The sequence below is a fragment of the Ranitomeya imitator genome, chromosome 3 (genome assembly GCF_032444005.1).
Source record: "Ranitomeya imitator isolate aRanImi1 chromosome 3, aRanImi1.pri, whole genome shotgun sequence".
NCBI lineage: Eukaryota > Metazoa > Chordata > Amphibia > Anura > Dendrobatidae > Ranitomeya > Ranitomeya imitator.
Window position 1 is genome coordinate 710,516,725 of NC_091284.1, and position 14,340 is coordinate 710,531,064.

The 14,340-nt window shown below is 42.2% G+C and overlaps 1 protein-coding gene across 4 annotated transcripts in view; it reads right to left on the reverse strand.

Annotated features, from left to right (window-relative positions):
• Positions 1-6,088: 6,088 nt before the first annotated feature.
• Positions 6,089-14,340, reverse strand: part of LOC138670902 (E3 ubiquitin-protein ligase TRIM39-like) — a 79,113-nt gene continuing 70,861 nt past the window's right edge. For all 4 annotated transcript variants that reach the window (XM_069758671.1, XM_069758670.1, XM_069758669.1 and 1 more), the window contains 2 exons: positions 6,728-6,816; positions 6,089-6,633 (listed from right to left, as the gene is read on the reverse strand). In XM_069758671.1, coding sequence (XP_069614772.1) covers positions 6,113-6,633; positions 6,728-6,816 — 610 coding nt within the window. In that variant the 3' untranslated portion in view covers positions 6,089-6,112. The remainder of the gene's footprint in view (positions 6,634-6,727; positions 6,817-14,340) is intronic.

The following is a 14,340-nucleotide window of genomic DNA, read 5'->3' on the forward strand; positions in this document are numbered from 1 at the left end:
ATACCACGTCCAATGACTCACCGTGGTACTATCCGTGGGAAAGCATGTATCCTGACCCTCATCCGAGGAAACATATTCTTGGGATTTGTCAGAGTCTGCATCCTCTATATCAGAGGGTTGGTCAGATATAGGGGAAACGTATCCCCTTTTCTCCTTAGTACGCGGCTCCTTGTCAGAACTATGCAGGGCTCGTAATTCTTCCCTAATCATGTTTCTAATATCTTCAGATTTAACTGAGGCCTCCTCCCGTAAGGTAGTATCAATACATGAATTACAAAGCCTCTTAGTGTGACTATCCGGAAGGGGCTGGAGACATAACGCACACTGTTTGTGTTTAGTTTTTTCCGTTCTTTTTGCCTAGGGTGTATAGAGGGAGAGGGGACAATAATCAGCTTAGTGGGGTAGATGCACACTCACCCAGCGAAGCTGTCTGTCAAGGTACCGGCTGAGGAGGAGACTGAGGTATAGGTGGAGGAATAGGTCGGTCCGACTTCTTCCTAGAAGATCTGCTCTGTCTAGAGCAGCTGCTGCTGCTATGGCTGCTTGGGGTACTAGCGGTGACCTCCAGAGAAGGCATCGCAGGCTCCTTTGCAGAATCCATATTGGACACCGGATTGTCAGCACCGGCGTCCTTTTCACATGGGGGCCGCCATCTTCTTCCTGTTGAACCCGGAAGTGCTAATCACTTCCGGGTTGCGGCCATACTGTATGCGCCTGCGCTGCCACCGGCATCAGCCCAGGCGCCGTCTCTCTCCTCCATCACCCCGGAAGCTTACCTGCACTTCCGGGGGCCTACACAGGGGTCCACGCTGCCTTGAACGACCGCCGAGGACGGCGCGACGCTGCTTACCGGCGCTTGCTCCCTGCAGACCCGCCGAATGAATTCCTGTGAGCCAGCAACATCCATCCTGGCCTCACAGCATCTGCCAGCAGAGGGGGGAACTGACCCAGGACCCCTGACGCTGCCTCCAGCTCTGGAGCCCTTGCCGTCCTCACAGGTAAACTGCGCAAGCGGCATCCAGGCTGGGCATCCTCTTCTCCGTGGATCTTCCCGTAGGAACAGGAAACCAAAACTGTGGGAGCGAGGGGGACCGCCCCTTTTATCTCTCCGTAGGGTTTCCTGTTCCTAGGGGCGGATCCCCTCTCTCAGTGGGTGCTGTCGTGGCGAAGTGAAAACAGGGGCCCGAGCAAATTCGCTCAACTCTAGACTAGAGTAGGTTTGTAGTGAGATTTCTAATTATGTGGTTTAGGGGTCATCAGGTTTTCTCCAAGTTTGGTTTCTGCCATGTTCGATGCGTGTTTCAGAGCCCAGTTTGAGAAACCTCTCTTATTTAACCGCTGTTCACATTACCTACCAAAATGAATTACTATAAAATGATCACTGCAGTTTAATTTTGCTCTTATTGCTTCACCTACAGGAATGGATTTAATGGTGTTGGGAGGATTAAAACTGCGTGCATGAAGTGTGGTGTTCCTGGCCGATTTTTTCTGTATGTGGGAACTAGATACTGAGACATCTGGTTTGCAAGTACGACAAAGTTCTAGAAAACAGATAGTACCCAGATGGAAAAAAAAAAATGAAATTATCATTGAGATAATTGATAAAAGGAGGTATAAGATAAGTCTTATTCCCCCATATGAGCAACAAGTCGTCTATGTACCTTGCATACCATTTTATAGAATAAATGGATCATCAGAGTTATAGATGTAAACTTCCTCCCACCATGCCTTACCTAAACTGGCTACTGATGGGGAGAATTTTGCACACATTGATACTCTCGTTTTGTAGAAAAAGGTTTTTATTTACCGTATATACTCGAGTATAAGCCGACCAGAGTATAAGTCAACCCCCTAATTTTGCCACAAAAAACTGGGAAAACTTAATGACTCGAGTATAAGCCTAGGGTGGGAAATGCAGCATCTACCGGTATATGTCAAAAGTAAAAATAGATACCAATAAAAGTAAAATTAATTGAGACATCAGTAGGTTAAGTGTTTTTGAATATCGATATTGAATCAGGAGCTCCATAAAATGCTCCATAAAGTTTATGATGTCCCATAAGATGCTCCATATTAAAATATGCCCCATATAATCCTGCATAAAGGTTAATAATGGCCCCATAAGATGATCCATAGACACATTTGCCCAATATAATGCTGCACAAATGCTGATTATGGCCCCATAAGATGCTCCATAAAGATATTTGCCCCATATAGTGCTGCACAAATGTTATAGCCCCATAAGATACTCTATACAGACACTTGCCCCATTTGCTGTTGCTGGAATAAAAAAAAAAAAAAAAAAAACACTCACCTCTCCGTCGCTCAGGCCCCTGGCACTTTCAATATTCACCTGCTCCTCGTTCCGGCGCAGCTCCATCTTCAGCGTCTTCTGCACTGACGTTCAGGCAGAGGGCGCGCACTAACCACGTCACCGCGCCCTCTGATCTGAGCATCACTGCAGAAGATGCTGAAGACTGAGCGGCGGCTGGAACGAGGAGCAGGTGAATATCACGCAGCGCTGCGCTCCCCTCCCCGTTATACTCACTTGCTGCTGGTGCGGTCCCTACTTCCCTGAGACTGCAGCTTCTAACTGTACTGAGTGGTCACCGTTACCGCTCATTACAGTAATGAATATCCAGCTCCTCCCCTATGGGAGGTGGAGCCGCATATTCATTACTGTAATGAGCGGTACCATGTGACCACTCAGTACAGGAAGAAGCTGGGGCGCCAGGGACCTGCAGGGACCGCACCAGCAGCAGGTGAGTATAATTAGACAGCCCCCGCTCCCCCTCCGCTGCCAACCCCTGGGTATGACTCGAGTATAAGCCGAGAGGGGGACTTTCAGCCCCCAAAAATGGGCTGAAAATCTCGGCTTATACTCGAGTATATACGGTAACAACATTTCTCCACATCTACTCAACCATAATTATTTTTTGTTTCAGTGGTCACATGGGCAGAGCGTTGTAGTTATGGAGGTGCTGGAAATAAAATGCCAGACATTAGTCAGCGAGGATCTGAAGTCTTGGCTATGTTACTATAGAGAAATTATTATTAGTGATGAACGAACGTGCTGGGATAAGGCGTTATCTGAGCATGCTCGTGTGCTAACCGTATGTCTTCAGCTTGCTTGAAAAATATGTTCCAGTCCCCGCAGCTGCATGTCTTGCGGCTGTTAGGCAATCCTAATGTGTTGTGGCTGTCGAGCAGCTGCGAGACATGCAGCTGCGGGGGAACTCGAACATAATTTCCGAGCACAGCAAAGTCACTCGGTTAGTACCTTAGCCAGGCCGGTTCGATCATCACTAATTATTAGACACCAAGCAGTATGAAAGGAACAAGATTCTGTGATAATCCATTAAAAAAAAAAAAAAGAGACAAATAAAATTCCATCAAACTTTTATTTCAGATTATTAAAAAAGGTACATGATACATTTTTACAGTCTGACCACAATCAAGAAAACCACCTTATGCACTGGCAGAAGAGATTGCTAGAATTAAAAACACATTAAAATAATAGGGTAAAAACATGAAATTTAAGAACTAAAAATCTAATAAAATGCAATAAAAGCTAAAAAGCATTAGCAAGAAAGTACAAGATATACGCATTTGTCTTAACGCAATACTCAAGCTTGAAGAGCCTTTAATCATATATTTAGTCACATATTCCCCACACTGCTCCCTTTAAAAGGGAGTCTGTCAGCACAAAATGACTGTTCAAACAAAACAGCACCCGAGAGGTCGCACAGACTTTTATAGTCCTACCTAAATGTCAAGTCTGGTGCCGCATTTGCTGGAAACTGTTCTTTAGTCAAACATGCTAATGGGGTGCTCATTGCACCTTCTCACCTACTATCTCCTTCCTCATATGGCTCCTGTAAAGCCAGAACTGGCAATCAAGATCGAAAGGGTGAAGCCAGAAGAAAAACCAAGTAGGGCGGAAAGGAGCCATGAGCACCCCATTAGTGTATTTGAATAAATAAATAAAAATTAAAAAAAACACGTTTATGGCAAATGCAGCAATAGATTTGTACACTAAAAAAGGCAATGTCCCATATATAAGATGCAGTGCTTGGTTTGATTAGTCATTCTGTGCATTAATGTCAGAAATATTTTGCAAAATACAAATATCAGCAGTGATTGTCTAATTGGAGCATTTTAATACTGTGCTTGCCCCGAGGGCCTTTTTTGAGGGCTGTATGTAAAAGTTGATTTTCTAACTGGAACTTCATTCCAGAATGAAAATTGAAAAGGTTTCTCTAGCAAAATATTTTTTGAAACTTTTTTCATAGTCCTGCCATAGGCAAATGTTGGTACTGTGGCTCAGTGTCAGATACAATTATGTAGCTTCAAGAATCAGACCAAAGGCTTTATAAGAATTCACATAATATTGCACTACAAAAAGGTGAATAAAAATGTCCCTGCTGCCGCTCCTCATTGTGCTTTTCCTGAATACAGCCCTATTAAAAAGGATATGAACACCTATGGGCAATATTTTACTTGGTCTTCCCAATGGAGCCGCTATAAAAATCAATTAAGAACTGAAAATGCACATTCTTGATCGTGTGAAAATCGTTTAAATATACATACTTTCAGCTTAAATAAAAACAAACATGTTTTGCAATTGTGCATTTAAAAAAAAAAAAATTGGACTATTTGGTTTCTGCAGCATCTAAACATCGCCGTACATAGCTGTTGCAGAATGGGTTTAACTTGGATTTGGTCATAAACCTGCTGAAATTACATTCAGTAGAAGACAGTAAGGGTTATAGACCTGCTGTCAGATGAGCTCTTTGACAGATTTGACTTAACCAATCAGGAGTTTGCCATGTACAGCGATACACAGGGGCTGTAGAAACCCAAAGAGATACATTAAGTTATAAAATATATATATTTTTTAGTATTTCCCAAAAATCATGAATTTGAGTTTAGGCAGCATTGGCACTTGACAAGCAATTGCTATCAATCAGGATCAGAGCGTGCTGGATATGGGGCATGTAACACTGCTATGGCTACACCAAGGGTCCACAGAAGCGGCCTCATTTGTAGAGATGATAGAATTTGATCGGGTCCTTGCTTATTTGGCAAACTATAGCTTTTGCCGAATAAGCTGCAGAGGGAACCCAGATACCTGGAGCGCTCCCGATAATCAGCTGTCTGGCGCTGCATGTGACGCGCCTGGGTTGTGGAGAGCCCAACACACAGGCTCTCCATGTAGGTGCTGTGACAGTGACACAGCCGCGACACATGTAGCTGCGGAGCTGAACAGCTGATCAGCCAGCCTGCTCCATGTACCTGGGTTCCCTCTGCAGCGTATTCGGTAAGCAGGGACCCGAGCAAATTCGCTCAACTTTACTCATTTGTATTCAAAATAAGTGGATTTATTTGTAACTACAACACTAAAATGTATATTACTAGAATGACTGATCTGCTTTATTGCATAATCACTCCAAGCCATCTGAATGATACACATTACAGAAATAATGATGATGCCAATTTCAAATTTCTCCAAGCTAGTACTATACTTTGAAGGGGATTTCCACTACTAACATTTTTGGCATACATGCTATAAAAATGTGATTGGAAGAAATCCCACTACTGGCACCTTCACTCAGAAAAGGCAACTTGTGATCCCCTCTCTCAGTAGTGATATGGGCACACATACGAAAACATTGAGCAGTTTACCATACCTTTGTTAGACTTTAAAATTTGAACCTCAAGTAATTAGATGGAGGTCTGGTCATGATCCCGTGTGTGTTTTACCGTTATTAGTAATTGTACTACATAGTATGGAGAAATGCCTTTTCATGGCCAGTGTTGGATGAAGCAGAAGATTGCAAATTGTGACACAAAAGTCATCAAAAATAGGTATGAGGAGCATGCAGCCCACCTTGGAAAGATTGGGGTTCCCAACAGCAGACCTAGTTCCCACCCACTTCTGCGATTAGACTTTTCTAACATATCTAGTGGATAAATCATATGAACCTGTCTGCTTCCTAGTGGGAACCTAAACTATGAATGGTTTTCGGCTACAACCCTAAGTCTTTAAAAAAAAAAAAAAAAAAAAAATTATATATATATATATATATACACACACACACACTTGAAATTATTATTTAAGTTTAAGTTCTGTACCTAAAGCGCCTACGCAAAAAAAGGGGAAGATTTTCTCAGAGATTGGCATGATACTAAATGTGAAAAGGTGTTCTAGGCTCACAGCATTGTAAAAGGAAACAAAGCCTCCATCCCGGTTCAAAAAGATTCCAATTTTTTCAGGTTGTCCCTTAGGATTCAAGAGGGTATCAGGTTTGGTGAAAGCATAGTATCGATCTGTATACATGCCAAGTAAGCCAATTGCCCATATTCCTCTCCCTGGTTCAATTCGAAACATTCCTTTTCGGCATACAGACTGTTTAGCCACACCTATGGTCCAGTATATGCCGCCTCCAACCTCCACTTCCCAATAATGTTTCCCTAGTCTGAATCCTGTGGTTGCTAAAACACATGGTTTCGAGTCGAACCTCTCTGGACATGGGTCCAAATTCAGAGCGTCTGGCTGATATTTAACACCTTTTCTGTTGCAGGTTACCAGGAGATTTGGGTTCACAGTTTTCATATCTAGATATAATGGAACTAAACAGAAAATACAAGTGTAAAAAGAGAATAATGTGATCATTGATGCATTTATTTAGTGATCGTCAGATCATGATGCGATGAACTAACTCACCACTGTGTGACTGAAAAACCTCCAAAGATGTTCCACTTGCAACTTGTCTGGGGACTGTGAGTTTACGAAGAGGATCTTTTGGACAATAGCTAAAAGGAAAAAATAAATATATATATATGGTTTACTTGCATGTTTTTAATGATCCTATAATAATGAGTTTCAATTTTTGTTTTGACCAACTGCGCGCGCACACAAACACATCACAAAATTAGAGTATCATAAAAAAGTTAATCTATTTCAGTTCTTCATTACAAAAAGTGAAACTCATATTGTAGTCATTAGAAACAGAGTGATCTATTTCAAGTGTTTATTTCTGTTAATGTTGATGATTATGGCTTGCAGCTAATTAAAACCCAAAAGTCATTATCTCAGTAAATTAGAATACTTTATAACACCAGCTTGAAAAATGATTTTAACCCCTTAGTGACGGAGCCAAATTTCTGAAATCTGACCAGTGTCACTTTATGTAGTAATAACTCTGGAACGCTTCAACAAATCCCAGTGATTTTGAGAATGTTTTTTCGGGATCCACATTATACTTTATGATAATGGTAAATTGAGGTCGATATGTTTTGTGTTTACTTGTAAAAAAAAATATCAGAAATTTGAGAAAAAATTTTTTAAAAAAGCAATTTTCAAACTTTGAATGATTATCCCTTTAATCCAGATAGTCATACCACAGCAAAATATTAATAAATAACATTTCCCTCATGTCTTCTTTACATCAGCACCATTTGTAAAATGTTATTTTATTAGCATTTTAGCAGTAATTATTCATTTTTTTCAAGGAAATTAACATTTTTTTTTTTAGGACTTATTCATATTTGAAGTGCTTTTAGGGGTTCCATATATTGGGAAACCCCAACAAGTTATACAATTTTAAATACAGCACCCCCTGACATATTGAAAACGGCTGTCAGGTAGTTTATTAACCCTTCAGGTGCTTTTCAGGAATTAATGCAAAGTGGCATGACAAATGAAAAAGTGTATTTTTACCACCTAAATGCCTCTAACTTCTGAACATATTACTACAGCCGTCAGACTCTAAGTCCGCTATTTGGTCGTGAATTGCCATCGCAAACATCAGGACCACGCAATCATGATCTGAGGGCACCAATTGGGATAAAGAGGAAGCCCCCACACTCTGTTAACCATTTATAATGATGTAGTCACTATTGACAGCAGCACCTAAGGGGTTAAACAGATTTGGATGGTGCAAACACGTTTCGTGGCTGATGCAGCAAGTTGTCAGCTATAATGTCCAGCCAAAAGCTGCTGGATTGTCACCTGTATGAAGATGCTATTCTCTTATAGCTCAGGTCAGTTAAAAGACGTATTGGCGGTCATTAAGGGGTTAAAATCCAAAATGTTGGTCTACTGAAATGTATGTTCAGTAAATGCACTCAATACTTGGTCGGGGCTCCTTTTGCATCAATTACCGCATCAATGCGGCATGGAGGCAATCAGCATGAGGCACTGCTGAGGTGTTACGGAAGCCCAGGATGCTTTGATAGCAGCCTTTAGCTCGTCTGCATTGTTGGGTCTGGTGTCTCATCTTCCTCTTGACAATACCCCATAGATTCTCTATGGAGTTAAGGTCAGGCGAGTTTGCTGGTCAATCAAGCACAGTAATAATGTTTTTAAACCAGGTATTTGTACTTTTGGCAGTGTGGACAGATGCCAAGTCCTGCTGGAGAATGAAATTTCCATCTCCAAAATGCTTGTCAGCAGAGGAAGCATGACGTGCTCTACAATTTCCTGGTAGACAGCTGTGCTAACTTTGGACTTGACAAAACACAGTGGACCTACACCAGAATATGACATGGCTCTCCAAACCATCACTGATTGTGGAAACTTCACATTAGACCTCAAGCAGCTTGGATTGTGTCCTTCACAATCCTTTCAAGGCTGCAGTTATTCTGGTTGCTTGTACACCTTTTTCTATTACACATTTTCTTTCCACTAATTTGCTTGGACCATCAGTCTGAACAACCAGCTTCTTTAGCAATGACCTTTTTGGCTTACCCTCCTTGTGGCGTGTGTCAATGACTGTCTTCTGGACATATGTCAAGTCAGCAGTCTTCCCCATCATTGTGGAGCCTACTGAAACGGACTAAGGGACATTTTTAAAAGCTTAGGAAGCCTTTGCAGGTGTTTTTTGCTAATTATTCTAATTTACTGGGGTAATGACTTGGGTTTTCATTGGCTGTAAGTCATAATCATCAACACTAAAACACTTGAAAAACATCACTCTGTATGTAATGACTCCATATAATATATGAGTTTCACTGTGTCAGCCTCCTAGTGGCAGCAGCTTAACACCCACGGTCTGTGTCCCCCAATCGGCCATGGAGAAATACGAGTTTCACTTTTTGTATAGAAAAACAAATAAAATTAAATTTGTGTTGATTATACTCTAATTACACACACACACAATCATCCTTCGTTTGTGGCATAAGCCGCTTTGGAGGGAGGTGGAAGCTCTCCTCGTCTCTCGCACCCCAATGGTATGTCCACCCCTACCGTCCATACACCACAGGCGCCAGCTGCATTACACAGCTGCCATCTGAGAACAACAGCTGTAAATCAGAGTTAACTCTGGTCACAACGGGTTAAGCTCTAAAATGTTAAAGTCAATGGTCACTGTGGTATGTGAAAGGTAAGGAAAAAAATAAAATAAAATAAAAACAAACGATCAAAAAAACCCCCCAAAAACAAACCACTTGGGTCCTTCAGATAACAAGGATCGGAAACCACTTCTGATATGAATTTTTATAAATGAGTAATTAATGAAATAACGCACAAGCACCTTTTCTTAGACTTCGTTCGTTTGTTTTTCCCCCTTAATATTTATGATTCAACTGACAAGTGTTGAGGGACTTGTCCCTGCACATGCACAGTATGTATGTATGTATGTATGTATGTATGTATGTATGTATGTATGTATGTATGTATGTATGTATGTATATATATATATATATATATATATATATATATATATATATTTTTTTTTTTTTAATTATTTTTTCAGAAACACAGATAGGCGAACTGAACTATAGTACCAGCAAATCAAAGTAGGCATCCAGACAATATTATTATAAATATTTGTATTATTATTCCTTGCTACAGGGTTTGGGATCAGACTCCAAGCCAGAAATTCCATTTGCAGACATGCGCTTCAGAGTATTTGCACCCTTATCGTTGAAAAGTACTAGAGCTGGTTTGGATTATTAAGAGGTCTCTGAGATGAGGCACTCTTCACAAGGGGGGCATCCATCCCAAACAAGAAATAATAATTTTATTAAAGGTCAAGTGGCAAGGCCCTTTCAAGGAATCAGTCAGCAGGTTTTACTATGTAATCTGAGAGAAGCGTGATGTAGGGGTTGAGAACCTAGGGGTCCAACAGCAAATCACTTACTGGACTGAACACGACCCAGGTCTGGTAATAATAATATTCTGCTGATTAACCACCAATTACATTGAAACTACAACAAGCTGCTGAACAAAAATCTGCCAACTTATTCCCTTTAGAGGGGGAGGGGGTTGATAATGACTTTTACGATTGCAGCTACCAATAAGTGGCACTACAGCTCCCATCCTCTTCCTCTCTGAAGAAACAATTTGCGGATTGCACTGGGATTTGCCTCTTTGATACGAGGAATGACAATACCCAGCTATTTAGTTATTTCTATAATAATAAGAATGCAGGAACACACTGCAGAGTTGAGAAAAGATGCATGTTTATACTTTGACTGGTATGCATACAGTGGGGCAAAAAAGTATTTAGTCAGTCAGCAATAGTGCAAGTTCCACCACTTAAAAAGATGAGGCGTCTGTAATTTACATCATAGGTAGACCTCAACTATGGGAGACAAATTGAGAAAAAAAAATCCAGAAAGTCCCATTGTCTGTTTTTTTAACATTTTATTTGCATATTATGGTGGAAAATAAGTATTTGGTCAGAAACAAACAATCAAGATTTCTGGCTCTCACAGACCTGTAACTTCTTCTTTAAGAGTCTCCTCTTTCCTCCACTCATTACCTGTAGTAATGGCACCTGTTTAAACTTGTTATCAGTATAAAAAGACACCTGTGCACACCCTCAAACAGTCTGACTCCAAACTCCACTATGGTGAAGACCAAAGAGCTGTGAAAGGACACCAGAACCAAAATTGTAGCCCTGCACCAGGCTGGGAAGACTGAATCTACAATAGCCAACCAGCTTGGAGTGAAGAAATCAACAGTGGGAGCAATAATTATAAAATGGAAGACATACAAGACCACTGATAATCTCCCTCGATCTGGGGCTCCACGCAAAATCCCACCCCGTGGGGTCAGAATGATCACAAGAACGGTGAGCAAAAATCCCAGAACCACGCAGGGGGACCTAGTGAATGAACTGCAGAGAGCTGGGACCAATGTAACAAGGCCTACCATAAGTAACACACTACGCCACCATGGACTCAGATCCTACAGTGCCAGACGTGACCCACTGCTTAAGCCAGTACATGTCCGGGCCCGTCTGAAGTTTGCTAGAGAGCATTTGGATGATCCAGAGGAGTTTTGGGAGAATGTCCTATGGTCTGATGAAACCAAACTGGAACTGTTTGGTAGAAACACAACTTGTCGTGTTTGGAGGAAAAAGAACACTGAGTTGCATCCATCAAACACCATACCTACTGTAAAGCATGGTGGTGGAAACATCATGCTTTGGGGCTGTTTCTCTGCAAAGGGGCCAGGACGACTGATCCGGGTACATGAAAATGATAATTACTTACGGGTAATTTGATTTTCCGGAACCATGACAGCGCCGCACGTGAGAGATGGCATCCGCCCCCAGGAACAGGAAACCTGTAGCAGAGATATAAGAATGGGGCGGCCCCTCTCTCCTCAGTTTGTTTGCAGAGTATGGAAGATGACCGCTTTGTTAGTACACAGTTATGTATCATATTTACATTTGTATAGCCATTTCGTTAGCTCTTGTGTACACACATGCTTTGCATATATACATTTATCCATATACAATAAGTTTTTTTTTTTTTTTTTTTTTTTTTGTGAATCACACAACCATCACCAAGATAGGGCGGGAATTAATGCGGCGCTGTCATGGTTCCGGAAAATCAAATTACCCGTAAGTAATTATCATTTTTCCCTTCACCATGACAGCGCCGCACGTGAGAGGAAAAAATAGAAGATTCCTAGGGTGGGACGACAGCAGACAACACCTTTCTCCCAAAAGACAAGTCTGATTGACCTAAGTCTAACCTATAGTGTCGGAAGAAGGTAGAGGGTGATGACCATACTGCCGCTTTACAAATCTGTTCTATCGAGGCGTTAGCCCTTTCCGCCCAAGAAGTGGCTATAGCACGCGTGGAGTGAGCCGTAACACCCTGTGGGGGAACTTGACCAGAAAAAGAATACGAAAGTGAAATAGCCGTACGCAACCACCGTGCAATAGTTGCCTTTGAGGCCTTTTTTCCCCTGTTTGTCCCCTGATAGGTGACAAAAAGGGCCGATGACTGACGCCAGGAATTTGTGGCCTCTAAGTATTGAAGGAGGCAGCGTCTGACATCGAGACAATGGAAGGTCTTCTCTCCCTGGGATTTTGGTTGGGAACAAAAAGAGGGCAGAATAATTTCCTGGTCTCTATGAAATTTAGAATTGACCTTCGGAAGAAAGGCAGGGTCGGTTTTAATAACTACTTTGTCATCATGGAAAGTAGTGTAAGGAGGGTTCACCGACATAGCTTGTAACTCACAAGTACGGCGGGCAGACGTTAAGGCAACTAGGAGAACCGTTTTTAGAGTCAAGGATTTTATTGATATAGAATCCAGAGGTTCAAAGGGGGAAACGGTAAGAGCCTTTAAAACTAAATTCAAATCCCAGGGAGCTATCTTAGGTATTAATTTTGAGGGTCTGGAAGTAAAGGAGGCTCGAATGAACCTATAGATCCAAGGGTGGTCAGCAAGTTTTTGATCGAACAGTGCACCAAGGGCAGAGACCTGCACCTTTAAGGTGTTAGTAGACAGACCTTTTTCCAACCCTTTTTGGAGAAATTCAAGAATTTCTTTTACTGGGACCTGTTGACCAGAGTCAGACAACTGTCGTCCCGAAAAATCTAGGAATTTTTGCCAGATTTTTTGGTATTTGTCTGAGGTGACCTTTTTCCTGCTAGCAAGCAATGTGGTCACCAAAGGGCTTGAGAATCCTTTTGCTAACAGAAGTCCCCTTTCAAGTTCCAGGCGGTGAGATGCAATCTGTGAACTTGGGGATGTTGAACTGGCCCTTGGTATAGGAGATCCGGAGCATCCGGAAAGATCCACGGGTCCGAGATAGACATGCGCCTGAGCCACGTGAACCACGCTCTCTTCGGCCAAAAGAGAGCTATGAGGATCACTCGTGCTTTGTCCTCCCGAATTTTCCTGAGGACTGCCGGGATTAATGGTATTGGGGGGAATGCGTATGCTAGATGGAAGTTCCACCGATACAGGAACGCGTCTACCCCCTCCGGGTGCTCTCTTGGGTTCAGAGAATAGAACCTCTTCACCTTCCGATTTTGTTTTGTGGCGAACAGGTCTACGTCTGGAACGCCCCAGCTGGCACATATTTTCCCAAATACTTGCTGGTTCAGGGACCACTCCCCCTGATGTAACGTGTGACGGCTTAAGTAGTCGGCTACTTGATTCTCTGATCCTTTCAAGTATGTTCCGGTTAGCGAAAGAAGGTTGTTTTCGGCCCATATAAAAAGTTCTTTGGCCTCTGCCATAAGGGATGTTGATCTTGTGCCCCCTTGGCGGTTTATATAAGCTATTGTTGTGTTGTTGTCGGATAACACTACCACATGTCTTCCCAGAATCCTTTCCCCTATATGAAGAAGTGCTAGTCTCACCGCAGACAATTCTTTTAGATTGGAGGACGCTGTTGTCATTGGGCTTCCCCATTGACCCTGTAGGACCTGATCTCCCAAATGTGCCCCCCAACCCCACGGACTCGCATCGGTAGTAATGACTACTGGATCTCGTACTGACCATGGCACTGCGTTGGTTAGATTTTCTGTTTTCAGCCACCACTCTAGTGAGTTTTGAACTTCTGGTGACAGAAGAATCTTCCGATTCAGATTGTATGGATTTTTTTCTTGTTCGGCTAGTATCTGCCATTGTAACTCCCGTGTGTGGCTTTGTGCCCATCGCGTTGCTGGAATCATTGCCGTTAGGACCCCTAGGAGTGACATTGCGTTTCTCAGAGAGATAGTCTGTTGTAATTGGAATGACTCTACCCTCTGTTGGATAGATTGAACTTTCCTCTGTGGGAGGACACACTCCTGCTTGACTGAATCTAACACAATTCCGAGGAATTCTTGGGTTTGAGTTGGGACAAGCCTTGATTTTTTCAGGTTTATCATCCATCCTAAATTGGTCAGTACCTCCAGCACCCTTGCGGCCGCACTTTTGCAACTTTCTTTGTTTTTTGCCATTATCAAAAAATCGTCCAAATAGGGTACCAACATTAGGTCTTCTTTCCTGACGAAAGATGCTACTTCGGAAATAATTTTTGTGAATATACGGGGCGCAATGGCTACCCCAAAAGGAAGACATTGATATTGTAGATGGACG